This window comes from Pristiophorus japonicus, chromosome 22 (assembly GCF_044704955.1).
Source record: "Pristiophorus japonicus isolate sPriJap1 chromosome 22, sPriJap1.hap1, whole genome shotgun sequence".
Taxonomy (NCBI): domain Eukaryota; kingdom Metazoa; phylum Chordata; class Chondrichthyes; family Pristiophoridae; genus Pristiophorus; species Pristiophorus japonicus.
This window is the reverse complement of record NC_091998.1, coordinates 7798196-7813224: the sequence shown is the minus strand read 5'-3', so window position 1 is coordinate 7813224 and position 15029 is coordinate 7798196. Positions and strand designations below refer to the sequence as shown.

General features: G+C 50.5%; 1 protein-coding gene across 1 annotated transcript in view; it reads left to right on the top strand.

The window, feature by feature from the left end:
* Window positions 1–6663, top strand: part of spock2 (SPARC (osteonectin), cwcv and kazal like domains proteoglycan 2) — a 93864-nt gene extending 87201 nt beyond the window's left edge. Inside the window, exons 9-10 of the mRNA XM_070865566.1 lie at window positions 2874–3011; window positions 6013–6663. Of these exons, the coding sequence (XP_070721667.1) occupies window positions 2874–3011; window positions 6013–6158 (284 nt within the window). The 3' untranslated portion in view covers window positions 6159–6663. The remainder of the gene's footprint in view (window positions 1–2873; window positions 3012–6012) is intronic.
* The last annotated feature ends 8366 nt before the right edge of the window (window positions 6664–15029 follow it).

Here is a 15029-nt window from a genome sequence, read left to right as displayed (position 1 = left end):
ACTATGCGGGCCCGTTTCTCGGTAAAATGTTCCTGGTGGTGGTGGATGCTTTTTCAAAATGGATTGAATGTGAAATAATGTTGGGAAGCACCGCCACCGCCACCATTGAAAGCCTGAGGGCCATGTTTGCCACCCACGGCTTGCCTGACAGACTGGTCAGTGACAACGGGCCATGTTTCACCAGTGCCAAATGTAAAGAATTCATGACCCGCAATGGGATTAAACATGTCACCTCAGCCCCGTTTAAACAGCCTCCAATGGGCAGGCAGAGCGGGCAGTACAAACAATCAAACAGAGCCTTAAGCAAGTCACGGAAGGCTCACTCCAAACTCGCCTGTCCCGAGTACTGCTCAGCTACCGCACGAAACCCCACTCACTCGCAGGGGTGCCCCCGGCTGAGCTACTCATGAAAAGGACACTTAAAACCAGACTCTCGCTGGTTCACCCCAACCTGCATGGTCAGGTAGAGAGCAGGCGACAGCAATAAAATGTAAATGAAGGTCGCGCCACTGTGTCACGGGAAATTGATCTGAATGACCCTGTGTATGTGCTAAACTATGAACATGGTCCCAAGTGGATCGCGGGCACGGTGATAGCTAAAGAAGGGAGTCGGGTGTTTGTAGTCAAACTAGACAATGGACAAATTTGCAGAAAGCACCTGGACCAAACGAGGCTGCGGTTCACAGACTGCCCTGAGCAACCCACAGCAGACACCACCTTTGTCGAGACCACAACACAGACCAAAGGATCAACGACACCACGCCGGACCAGGAAATCGAACCCATCACGCCCAACAGCCCAGCAAGGCCAGGCTCACCCAGCAGCCCTGCAGGGCCAACAACACGCCAGCCCAGCGAGGGCACAGCCAACACACCAGAACAGACATTTGTACCGAGGCAGTCCACCAGGGAAAGAAAGACTCCCGACCGCCTCACCTTGTAAATAGTTTTCACGTTGACTTTGGGGGGGAGTGATGTTGTGTATCTGTAAAGCATGCACACCCATGTTCCGCCACCAGGGAGCGCATCCCCTGAAGTCCCAAGGGATCCCAGCATCCCTTGGGAGCACTGTATATAAGCCGGCCCCTAAGGCCTGTTCTTCACTCTGGAGTGTCTTAATAAAGACTGAGGTCACTGTTACTTTAACCTCCCTGTGTGCAGTTTCATCTGTATTAGGAACACAACAGAACTCATGCTAAGAGTGGAAGCAAGTCTTCCTCGATTCCGAGGGACTGCCTATGATGATGATACGGGATCAGTCTAAGATCACATGGATTGCTGCACTGAGCTGAATCCTCCAACTGTGTTTGATGGTGCACAGCCTGATCACCCTGAGTAGGTCGTGTTGTTAATTTTTTGTTGCCTCTGTAACATGTTCAGACTGCTGTTCAAAAGTAGTTCATTTGCTGTAAGATCATTGGGCTTTGGGACTTCCAGAGGATGTGCAAGGAGCTAGGTGTTAGCTGTGGCTTAACTGTTGCCTCTGAGGTGGAAGATTGCAGGTTCAAATCCCACTCCAGAGACTAGAGCACCATATTTAGGCTGATACTCCCAGTGCAGTGCTGAGGGAGCGCTGCACTGTCGGGGGTGTCGTCTTTTAGATGAGACGTTAAACCGAGGCCCCGTCTGCTCTCTCAGGTGGATGGTAAAAGATCCCACGGCGCTATTTTGAAGAAGAGCAGTGGAGCTCTCCCCTGTGTCCTGGCCAATATTTATCTCTCAATCAACACCTCAAAATCTGCTGTGAGGGATAATCATCGCTGTGTGTGGGATCTTGCTGTGCACAAATCAGCTGCCGCATTTCCTACATTACAACAGTAACTACACTCCAAAAGTACTTCATTGGCTGTAAAGCGCTTTGGGACATTCTGAGGTCATGAAAGGCGCTGTATAACAACAACAACTTGTATTTATATCGCGCCTTTAGCGTAGTGAAACATCCCAGGGCGCTTCAAAGGATTATTATGGGATAAAAAATTTGACACCGAGCCGCATAAAAAGAAATGAGGTGACTAAAAGCTTGGTCAAAGAGGTAGGTTTTAAGGAGCGTCTTGAAGGAGGAAAGAGAGGTAGAGAAGCGGAGAGGTTTAGGGAGGGAGTTCCAGAGCTTGGGGCCCAGGCAACAGAAGGCACGGCCACCGATGGTTGAGCGATTATAATCACAGATTCTCAGGAGGGCAGAATTAGAGGAGCGCAGACATCTCGGGGGGTGGGCTGGGGGTGTTGTGGGGCTGGAGGAGATTACAGAGATAGAGAGGGGCGAGGCCATGGAGGGACTTGGAAAAAAAAGGATGAGAATTTTGAAATTGAAGCGTTGTTTAACCGGGAGCCAATGTAGGTCAGCGAGCACAGGGGTGACGGGTGAGCGGGACTTGGTGCGAGTTAGGACACGGGCAGCGAGCACAGGGGTGATGGGTGAGCGGGACTTGGTGCGAGTTAGGACACGGGGCAGCGAGCACAGGGGGTCATGGGTGAGCGGGACTTGGTGCGAGTTAGGACACGGGGTGATGGGTGAGCGGGACTCTGTGCGAGTTAGGACACGGGGTGATGGGTGAGCGGGACTCGGTGCGAGTTAGGACACGGGGCAGTGAGCACAGGGGGTGATGGGTGAGCGGGACTTGGTGCGAGTTAGGACACGGGCAGCGAGCACAGGGGGTGATGGGTGAGCGGGACTTGGTGCGAGTTAGGACACGGGCAGCGAGCACAGGGGTGATGGATAAGCGGGACTTGGTGCGAGTTAGGACACTGGGCACAGGGGGTGATGGGTGAGCGGGACTGGGTGCGAGTTAGGACACGGGGCAGTTCTCTCCCTCAGAGACTTGATGGCCTGGTTGTGTCCACAGCGTGTGATTAACCCCACTCTCTGTTTCACAGGTACCTTCATCCCCAGCTGTGACGAGGATGGCTACTATCGGAAGCTGCAGTGCGACACTTACACCGGCGAGTGCTGGTGTGTCGACCAACAAGGCAGTGAGGTGACCGGGACCCGGGTTAAAGGAAGCCCTGACTGCGGTAATCACCTCCTATAACCTTTGCACTTTGATCTAAAGTTGCTCCAGAAAACCCTCTCCTGCTCTCCCGTCGTCATCCCTCGAGAAAAGCCATCCCGAACATGAGAGTATATGCTCCCGGGATGGAGTATAAAAGCAGGGAAGTCTTGCTACAGTTATACAGGGTATTGGTGAGGCCACACCTGGAATACTGCGTGCAGTTTTGGTTTCCATATTTACGAAAGGATATACTTGCTTTGGAGGCAGTTCAGAGAAGGTTCACTAGGTTGATTCCGGAGATGTGGAGGATGACTTATGAGGAAAGGTTAAGTAGATTGGGCCTCTACTCATTGGAATTCAGAAGAATGAGAGGTGATCTTATCGAAACGTGTAAGATTATGAGGGGGCTTGACAAGGTGGATGCAGAGAGGATGTTTCCACTGATGGGAGAGACTAGAACTAGGGGCCATGATCTTAGAATAAGGGGCCACACATTTAAAACTGAGATGAGGAGGAATTTCTTTTCTGAGGGTTATAAATCTGTGGAATTCGCTGCCTCAGAGAGCTGTGGAAGCTGGGACATTGAATAAATTTAAGACAGAGGTAGACAATTTCTTAACCGATAAGGGAATAAGGGGTTATGGGGAGCGGGCGGGGAAGTGGACCTGAGTCCATGATCGGATCAGCCATGATCGTATTGAATGGCGGAGCAGGCTCGAGGGGCTGTATGGTCGACTCCTGCTCCTATTTCTTATGTTCTTATGTTCTTATGTTCTATGAATTTTGGGTCCAAAACATTATTCATTCATTTCTAGTGGATTGAGGTCGCTAAATTGTGAGAAGAGATGTGCACAAACTTGGAATGTGTTCACCTGAGTTTAGAAGGTTGAGGGCTGATCGGATCGAGGTGTTTAAAACACTACAAGGTTTCAACAGGGTGGATAGCGAGAAACAATATTTCCTCTGGTGGAATAATCAAGAACAAGGGGGAACATCACCTTGACATGAGAGTCAGGCCTTTTCATAGGGAAGTTGGGAAATAGTGTTTCACACAAAATGCAGTACAAATCGGAAGCTCTCTCCCACAGAAGGTTGTGGATGCTGGGGGTCAGTTGCTTTCAAGACTGAGATCAATTGATTTTTGTTAGGTAAAGTGTATGGAGTAAAGGCTGGTGCAATGCGTTTGCTTCATGGGTTCTTTGCTTAAGAATTCAAAGCCACACATTGCTATTAAGAACTAGTTGGTTTATTTGCAAAAGGTTTAACAATCATACGACACATTACCGGTTCATCCACCAGGCTCACAACCACCTGCCTCATCGTGGATCCCCCGAACCCAACTGTCTGGGGTTTTATTGAGTCTTGTGAACATCACGTGACTGGCTAAGCCACTCACAACTCAACAGCTCTACAACTATTTTGAGCATACCGTTCAATCAAGCGCCCCATTTTGGTGAGGGCACTCGAACCCACAAGTTTCTGAATAAAACTTTAAAGTAAACTTTGTTCAAATTAAAATTTGGTTGCCGGGGGTGATGATGCACTCCAGTCCCTCCGGCGCCCACCTCTCGCAGAAGGCCGCGAGCATACCGGTGGACACCGCGTGCTCCATCTCCAGGGACACCCTGGCTCGAATTTAGCCACGGAACAGCTCTACAAACCTGTGCGCATACTCACAGGTGCATACATTCCAGTGGGTAAATGTAGTTGCGGTACAGACCATGATCTGATTGGATGGTGGAGCAGGCTCGAGGGGCTGAATGGCCTCCTCCTGTTCCCTGTGTTCACAAGTTGCTTTTGTGTGCACTTTAAGAGGAGGAGAGATGTCATTGTTGGACACGGGTATATTTATTTTCTTATTGTTGCCCTTGTCAGTATCAATCACTCTTCCGAGGGGTTTCCCAGCCCTCCAGGACTGTCCTGGCGTCTCCAGGAATGAACCCGGGGTAAAAAATCCTTTGTTAATTAGTTATAACAAGATTGGAGATGGCAAAACAAAGTTGTGTGACGGGCAGTCACGAATCATCCAATCGGTTACTTTCCGATTGGCGTGGGTAGGCGGGGCTCCCAGAGGATTGACATGTTGAACGGCCAATGGCGGGAGAGTGGGGGGGGGGCGGTTGGAGGTCATGTGATGAAACTTCCCGGAATGCGTCCAACGAGAGTTAGTGGCCCGAGCACCACCTTTCCCTCCCTCCTCTCCTCTTTCCCGCTCCTGTCCTCTTCGTCCCGTCAGTGCCCTTCCCTCCCTCCTGTGCCTCCCTTCTCTTCCTCCCCGCTAACACACAGGGGTCAAAAATCCCCCTTTATAACGGCGCCCATTAGCACCAGCGGGAAGCGGCTAACAGGCAGCAAAGGTAGCCCTTCGACAATAAGCGGCCTCCCCGCCTGCGCAGAAACTCAGTCGGTTCTTTGGCAGAGGCGCCAAGAGCTAACGCGGTGACATCATCCAGCGTGCGGCGCCTCTATCGCGATATTTAGTTTGAACGTCGGCCTTCCCGGCAGGCGTTCTTGCTGCCTGGAAACAATGAGTAAACAGTGGAACTAGGGCAGAAGCACCCGGAGAGCAAGGTCTGTCTTTTCCCTTTCTTTATTTCATTTTTTTTCATTCGTTCCAACTGTGGGGGAAGTTTGTGTGTGGCTCGGGGAAGTTTGTGTGTGGCTCGGGGAAGTTTGTGTGTGTGTGTGTGTGTGTGTGTGTGGGTTGGAGAAGTTTGAAATTTTTTTCTTTCTTCCCGTTTCCCAGCCAGAATTGCAGCAGCCTCCCGTGGGGAGATTCAGTCGGCCTCCTGAGCTCCTGCCCGAGGGGGAGTGTGCAACGCCACATTTTTAGCGCTGCTCTCTCACCTTTGGGCGTAAAAACTGAATTTGGCCGTTGGAGCCTGCCCCTAACGCACCGGGGCTAAAATCGGCACTCGGACCTCAAAATCGGCGGGACCCAGTTTTGAGCCCAAAATCCCTTGCTTTGCCCCGTGATGTTCTTTGTGCTGTGACTGAACCGAATTCTCTGGCCGCTTTTGCAGATGACGTGATAAGTTTCTCCGGAGACTTTGGCAGCGGAGTCGGATGGGAGGATGAGGAAGAGAAGGAGACAGAAGAGAATGCCGAAGAAACAGAGGAGGAAGAGGGTGAAGTTGGGGAGGCCGATGATGGGGGCTACATCTGGTAGAGGAGCATCAGCTTGTACGATTAGCACTACTAACCATTCGGCACATACTCTCTCCGCCCTTCATAAACCACTTCTTCTCCTTCTGATTAACTCATCCTCTGACCCACACTGCACACTACCAGTTACCAATGGCACCAGTGACCACATCATTGACACTACTGACTACACTACCTAACACTACTGAGTTAGCACACTGACACTACTGGACACTGCAAGATACCATTAACTGGCGACCACATTTACCAGTAATGTTGCTGACCACTGCACATGTACCAATTACACCTCGCTGTCCTGAATGTGTTACAGTTGAACCAGGAGGAGGGGGAGGGTTGTGAATGAGGAACTCATTGTTGTACTAAACATTTGAGTATCAATATATCGAAATAGAGGGGTTTCGTTCTCGAGTAATGTTGGTTGACTGTGTGGTAGACAATGTCAGCTCCTCACCCCCTGACCCCTCACCCCCTGACCCTCACCCCGCCCCCTCACTCACCGCCCCCTCACTCACCGCCCCCTCACCCACTGCCTCTCACCCATCGCCCCCTCAGCCACTCTCCTCACCCCTGCCCCCCCACCCCTCACCTACGCCCACAGAGGCACTACTCACCCATATGTGTCGGCAATCACAATGTTTCTGCAAGTTTGCGTTTAATTTCGGGGTGAAACTCTGAACCTTTCCGAAGTGGTGAGGGCAAGTCACGACCCGCACAGTGCAGCATTGCCGGCGGGCGTGTGTGTGAAGTGGGGAGGGGGAGCTGGAATAGGAAACCCTCCGAAATGTCCCAGCTCGGCCGGTGCAACCCCAGACGGTTCCATCCCTTTGGGAAAGAACAGCAATGCTGACACTTGGTGAAATGCAGGTCTGGTTCCTGTCAGAGATTCTCTCGCAAACACTGGAGGGAAGGCAGCAGCACTCTGAGCCCATTTACTGAGCACGAGGAATACACCCCAGTTTTAAATTTGCCCAACTTGTGATCTGGCTTTGAGTTCCACCAAATCGGAGACTGTTTAATACAAAGAGCACTGGTCGGAATTGTCAAACAGGCCTATTTAATATTTTAGCTTCAGCGATAGATCTTGTTTCTCTCTGGAAGCTATTTGCAGGACCAACTGAAAAGGTGTGACTGAAACTAAACTCCTGAGAGAAACATTATCCTCAGCAGAACTGCTGCCCTGTAGGTGGACATTAACTCAGTGTCAGTAACTGCTGCCAGACCAGGCTGTGTGCAGGGCAGTGCGGGTTGTTGCCGTGCAGTTAGTAAAGAGTAATCCTTTTTATTCCTGCATGTACCTGGTTGTTAAAGTTACCCGCCCCCAGTATCTCATTAACCTCCAGTTGAAAGGATGTCGATAAATTTAAGATTATATCGCCATGAATGATTACAATGCTGTTGCTTGGTTGATCCACCTGGGGGCCTATGTGAGCACACAGTCACACTTACACACACTCACACACTCACAAAACATGCTCACACTCACACACCCACACTTACACATTCACACACAACATGATCACACTCACACACTCATACTTACACACTCATACTTACACATTCACACACAACATGCTCACACTCACACACTCATACTTACACATTCACACTCACTCATTCACACACACTCACACACTCGTTCACACACGCACAACATTCATACATGCACGTTTGCACACATTTTCACACACACACACTTTCGAACACACTCACGTGCAACACTCACACACACACTCTCACACATACATGTTTGTACACACACTGCCCCCCCACACACTGCCCCCTCACACACTGCCCCCTCACACACACACACTTCCCCCCCCCCCACACACACACACACACACTGCCCTACACTCACACACAACCCTCCTACACACACATCTCCCCCTACACACACTGCCCCCCCACACACACTGCCCCTCCCCCCCCCCGCACACACACACACACACACACACACACACTGCCCCCTCACACACACACACTTCCCCCCCCCACACACACACACACACACTGCCCTACACTCACACACAACCCTCCTACACACACATCTCCCCCCTACACACACTGCCCCCCCACACACACTGCCCCTCCCTCCCCCCCCTGCACACACACACACACACACACACACTGCCCCCCCCCTCCCACACACACACACAGCTCCTTTACGTGTGGTTGGGTTTAATTTAAGAAACGACAGTCTCCATAAACCAGTATTTCCTGCCTGTCCGTGGTGCTCTGAAACCAGACTATCTAGTGGGTGCCTTTCACTTTGTGTAAATCACACGATGCCGAGCGCCCATCAAACCCTGCTCCCGATAGGGAATGAAGGACAGGAGAGGTGTTTAACGGGCGGCCCAGCTGATGTCGGCCATTTTACACTCTCGCCCAAACTCAAAATCACCTCCAGCTCTCTCTCCCTGCAGTCTGCTAAATACTCTGAGGTAATGTCCCTGTGTAAAGGCCCAACAATAGAATCATCAACAGCAACTTGCATTTATATAGCGCCTTTAACGTAGCGATTCACGTCGAGCCCCAGACTGTACCCTATTCTCGGGGGTGGGAGCAGTTCAGAGAAACACTAGAAATGCGGAATAGGGTGCTAGTATAGCTGTCAGCTGTGGCTCAGTGGGCAGCACTCTTGCCTCTGGGTCAGAAGGTTGTGGGTTCAAGTCCCACTTCAGGGATTTGAGCATGTAATCTAGGCTGACACTCCCAGTGCAGTGCTGAGAGAGGGCCACACTGTCGGAGGTGCCTTCTTTCGGATGAGACGTTAAACTGAGACCCAGTCTGCCCTCTCGGGTGGATGTAAAAGGTCCCATGGCACTATTTCGAAGAAGAGCGGGGGAGTTATCCCCGGTATCCTGGGGCCAATATTTGATCCCTCAATCAACATAACACAAACAGATGATCTGGTCATTATCACATTGCTGTGCAGGTTTGTAGTGCATTACTGGGGAAGAGGGTTCGATGGCGAGATGACCCATTGTTTAAACACTGCATGGAAAGTCTTCGCCAGTTACAACTTGCTCAGCTGTGACTGTATTGACCAAGCATCGTCCTACGCTCCCTCCGCAGAGGAGCGCAGTGATTGGTGGAGCTGCGCGTTGGTTCAGTCTGACCAGTTGGAATCGACCTTGTACCCCTACAGATCTTCCAGCGACTGTTCCTGTAAATACGTGACGGATTGTAGCATAGAGCGCCGAGGGATACCCGAGCAATTGTCCCAGAACCACCCCCTCGATCACAGTATTCACTGTTTTCCCCGATTAATTACTGCAAACGTACTCTGTTTTGTATTTTATTTCTCTGGTTGGAGCACTCAGGCATTTGGATGTGATGGTTTCGGTTTATGTGCAAATGATGTGTGGGTCCTGCGTGTTACATTTTAATTTCTCGAGCAAACCATTTCACAAGAACCAAGTATTGCACAGGGGACGTGAGTCTGCAGTGATGCTATCCGCCCCTAGCATGTTAATGGGTCCAGTGACGTTTTAGGAGTAAGCAACGAGTGCTATAAAGTACCTCATTGTAGAGTTTGGAGATATTAGCACTGCTCGAGGGAAGGGAAGGATCTTAAGTGTTTTTTAAAGTGGGGTGGGGGGGGGGGTGTCAACAAATAGAGGAGGGGGGGGAGGTAAAGAGTCTATGATAGAATAATCGTACATGGGGCACCGAATATTAATCCTCTTGCTCCAGACTTAAGTTCTTCTGTAAAGGGAGGCGTGAGTGATGTGATATAGCTGGACCATTAGGGTTTAGTTCTCTTCCCAAGACTGCAAAAAAAAATCAGTTTAATATTAACGAGCTGTAAAGGCAAGTCACCGTGTCGGAACCTCCATATAGGATTCACCGTGTCGGTAAATGGTGACAGGAGGGTTTTTTTTTTAAGTTAAAAAGTAAAGTTGTGTTTGCATGCCCATCTTTCATAGGAGCAAAAGTGCAATACATGTCTGCTTAAACTGTATAATCAGAGTGTAGCGTAACGTAGCTGAGTAGGTGGGTGCGTCGTAATATCATGGAGTAGGTCCAAATAGAGTGCAGTCCCTTTCCTGCACAGCACTAGAAGCATTTAGAGAAAGTGGGTGGGTTGGGGAAGGGTATGGAGGGTTGGAGTAACCCCCTACACTAACGTCACATGGTAGTAGTGAGGCCTTCATTCTGATTCCCTTCTTCTGTGACTATGGCGATGTCTGTAATGCTCTAATAATCTGTATGTAGATCAATCTCAATCCCATATTTCACTCACTCGATAGATTAATGTATGCCTTGAGATCCATGGGATTTACTCAGAATGTATAAATCTTGTTGTACTGAATGTCAATTGCTTGGAGATGTCTTATTCTCACTATTTACATTGTATTTGATAATAAAATGACCCATTTATCCAAACGCTGCCATGTGTTGTCATTGGGTATGTTTAGATATAGAATTTGGTCACACTTGCACAAGAACATAAGAAATAGGAGCAGGAATAGGCCATTCGGCTCCTCGAGCCTGCTCCGCCATTCAATAAGATCATGGCTGATCTGATCTTGGACTCAGCTCCACTTTCCCCGCCCGCTCCCCATAACCCTTTACTCCTTTATCGCTCAAAAATCTGTCTATCTCCACCTTAACTATATTCAATGACCCAGCCTCCACAGCTCTCTGGGGCAGCGAATTCCACAGATTCAAGACCCTTCCCCTTGATGTCACTCCCTCTTGTGTGCTAATTACGCCGCGCTTATGTGCAAATTTTCCATTCCACTTACTGCAGTTGTACAGTTCCTATTTCCAAACTCCTCAAAGTTGATTGGCTGATCTGCGAATGTATTCCAGTTCAAATTTCCTCCAGCCGATTGACTGATGTGCAAATTTGCTCATTGTAATTTGAATTAATTAATTAATTCTGCATTAGTCATCAGGACATTTCTCAGAAAGCAGGTAAATTAAATCACACAAAGAAATTTGCCAGGTTTTTTTTGCCTGAATTACTTGGAATTCAAAGCAGAGAAACAGGCCATTCGGCCCAACTGTTCCATACTCAGCCCCAGCCTCCTCCCATCCCTCTCCATCTCCCACTATCAGCATTAACCTCGTGTGTTTATCCAGCCTCCCCTTAAATGCATCGATACTATTCGCCTCAACCCCACCCTGTGGCAGCGAGTTCCACATTCTCACCACTCTCTGGGTAAAGAGGTTTCTCCTGAATTCCCCATTGGATTTATTAGTGACTGTCTTATGTTTATAGCCCCCTAGTTGTGAACTCCCTCCCTGCGCCACCCCCCCCCCCCGCCCCTCTACACAAGTGGAAACATCTACAATTCTGCGATATTTTCCCTTTCAGCCGGCGGACTGCACTGAGCATTAGGCTGCAAACATTAACGCATGAAATCACAGCGATCTAATTACATTCACTTTGTCCTTCCTGTCAAGCGCCCTCATTAAGATTTTTAATTAAAGACCTCAGCCTTTCTCACAGGCCGAGACTGACTGTAGATTTGTTTTCACCCTGCGCCTGCAGTTCTGTGGATGATGCAATCTGTGCACGTTGGAGTCATTCAGTGTACAGCACAAAGCCTGTCTTTCTTCACAGTGTGACGAGATTTCTCTGCTTTTCCGATGCTGACAAGTTAGTTTGTACAGCTTCATTCAGGTAAAATTTCACGTTCAAACTATTAGCAAAATTTTTACATCACATAGAATTTGCGGCACAACCGCTCCGTGCCGGTGTTTATGCTCCACATGCACCTCCTCTCATCCCTCCCACCCCATCAACATATCCTTCTATTCCTTTCTCCCTCATGTGTTTATCCAGCCTCCCTTTAAAGGCACCATGCTAATCGTCTCAACCACTCCCTGGGTTAACTTGAGCACATAAATCTAGGCTGACACTCCCAGTGCAGTGCTGAGAGAGTGCTGCACTGTCGGAGGTGCCGTCTTTCGGATGAGACGTTAAACCGAGGCCCCGTCTGCCCTCTCAGGTGGATGTAAAAGATCCCACAGCACTATTTCAAAGAAGAGCAGGGGAGCTATCACCGGTGTCCTGGGGCCAATATTTATCCCTCAATCAACACAACAAAAACAGATTATCTGGTCATTATCACATTGCTGTTTGTGGGAGCTTGCTGTGCTCAAATTGGCTGCCGCGTTTCCCACATTACAACACTTCTAAAGTACACTAGAAAGCACTTTGTAGGGAATGTCTAGATTTCAGTGTGGGCAATGTGGGACCTCGGGATTAGAGGGAGAAGTGTACAGTTTTCCCTGCCTAGCAACAACGATTGCATCAATGAGTGAATCCAAGAGGGAAACAGAAGTTCATCTCATAAGAAACAGGAGTGGGAGCTGGCCATACGGCCCCTCGAGCCTGCTCCGTCATTTAATAAAATCACGGCTGATCTGATCTTGGCCTCAGTTCCACTTCCCTGCCTGCTCCTCATAATCCTTGACTCCCATATCATTCAAATATCTGTCTGTCTCCACCTTAAATATATTCAGATCTCCACAGCTCTCTGGGGCAGAGAATTCCAAAGATTCACGACCCTCAGAGAGAAGAAATTCCTCCTCATCTCCATTATTCTGAAGCTATGCCCCCAAGTTCTAGGTTCCCCCACGTGGGGAAACTTCCTCTCTGCATCTACCTTGTCGAGCCCACTCAGAATCTGATACATTTCAATAAAATCACCTCTCCATGGGTAACTCTACTTGAAGAATTACGCCCGTGTTTTTGGGGCCCAACTACGCCAAAAAACACATCCAACTTCCCCCGTTGAATTGTTGATTTTGGCGCCACAGTGCTTTAGCTTTGAGGGTGGAGCATAAGATCTGCGCCAAAAAGATCAGGTTGCCAGGGTAACGGGAGACACACTGCGGGCTGAGGCTGGAAAGTGAAATATACAACACATTCTGGCCAGCTCTCAGCAACCTGCACACGCACCTCGCACATTGTAGCAGCTTACCAGCGTTAAATTATTCAAGTGTTTATGCCAAAAGTCCCCCCCCCCCCCCAAGCTCCACCCCTTCCTGTACCCGGTGTCGCTCCTAACCCTGGCCGAAAGGCCTCCCCCCCCTCCACTCTCTCCTCTTTCCTCTCTCCTCTCTCCCCCCTCTCTCCGCTCCCCCTCCTCTCCGCTCCCCCTCCTCTCCTCTCCCCCTCCTCTCCTCTCGCCCCTCTCTCCTCTCCTCCCCCTCTCTCCTCTCCTTCCTCTCTCCTCTTCCCCCTCTCTCCTCTCTCCCCCCTCTCTCCGCTCCCCCTCCTCTCCTCTCGCCTCTCTCTCCTCTCCCCCTCCTCTCCTCTCGCCCTCTCTCCTCTCCCCCTCTCTCCTCTCCCCCCCTCTCCTCCCCCCCCTCTCTCACTCTCCCCTCTCCCTTTCCTCTCCCCTCTCTCTTTCCTCTCCCCTCTCTCTTTCCTCTCCCCTCTCTCTTTCCTCTCCGCCACCCCCCCTCTCCTCTGCCCCCTCTCTCCCCTCTCTCCTCTCTCCCCCCTTCTCTCTCCCCCCTCTCTCCTCTCCCACCCCTCTCCTCTGCCCCCTCCCCCTCTCCTCTCCCCCTCTTTCCTCTACCCGCCCTCTCCTTCCTCTCCGCCACCCCCCCCGCCCCCTCTCTCCCCTCTCTCCCTCTCCTCTCCCCCTCTCTCCCCCCTTCTCCTCTCCCACCCCTCTCCTCTGCCCCCTCTCTCACTCTCCCCCCTCTCTCCTCTCCTCCCCCTCTCATCTGCCCCCTCTCTCCTCTCCCCTCTCTCACTCTCTCCTCTCTCTCCTCTCCCCTTCTCACTCTCCCCTCTCTCTCCTCTCCCCTCTCTCTTTCCTCTCCCCTCTCTCACTCTCCCCCTCTCTCTTTCCTCTCCCCCTCTCCTCTGCCCCCTCTCTCTCCCCCCCCTCTCTCCTCTCCCCCCCATCTCTCCTCTCTCCCCTCTCCCCCCGCCCCCCTCTCTCCTCTCTCCCCTCTCCCCTCTCCCCCCGCCCCCCTCTCTCCTCTCTCCCCTCTCCCCCCCCCCCCTCCTCTCTCCACCCCTCTGCCGCTGCTGTCCAGCCCGTGGAACTGTATCTGTTACACTGATTCTCTTACCAGCGCCGATTTTGTTAACTGCCCAGAAGATTTTTCTAGAGCGGTCACATGCGCCGTCCTGACAAAAATTGGAGTAAATCGGAGCTGGCCAAACTTGCTTAAAGGGCCAGAATTGGTGCGGGTAACAGGTTACACCCCCAATGAGGTAAATAAAAATCGTAGCCTAAAAAAATTCTTACTAAGTGAATTACGCCTGCGCAGAAACTTTGGGGAAACTTGGGCGATTTGAATTTACTCAAAGAAAAAACAGTGCAGGCCAAAAAAACGCGCACTCAGGGAAAATTGAGCCCATTCTTCTAAATTCAATGCACGTAAAATCAGACAAGGCACAAGCCAGGCTTCACTGGCCGAATACCTGACCGAGGATCCCGTCACGTGCAGCAGGAGCGCTAATTGGTAAAGTTTTACGCCCTCCCTTTGTTGGCGGCAGGCACTAGGACTCAGCGGCATTGTTGAGCCTGCTGCCTGAAATCCTCTCTGTGAACCGACTGCCTGCCGAGCCAGGTCACATCGGGCATGAAACACAAAATGTTGCTGTGCACCCTGGACCCTCTCTGAGGGCCTCTGGGCACGGGACTGGATCAGAGCGAGGGAGAGAAAGCAAGAAAAACAAGTGACGTGCAAAAGTTCAACCACTCGTTCTAAAATTAAACGTATTAAACTCTGGTGAACACACAGCTATTTTGCACAACAGGCTGAAAAGAGACATTTATCTAATGGCTTAATAAACCGTCTATTGCCCAAATGTACGGTGCACATATTATTCAAATGCTATTCCCAGCGGAGGGCATTCTCTCTTCTCCAGGATTTCGATGGAACTGCAGTTCCT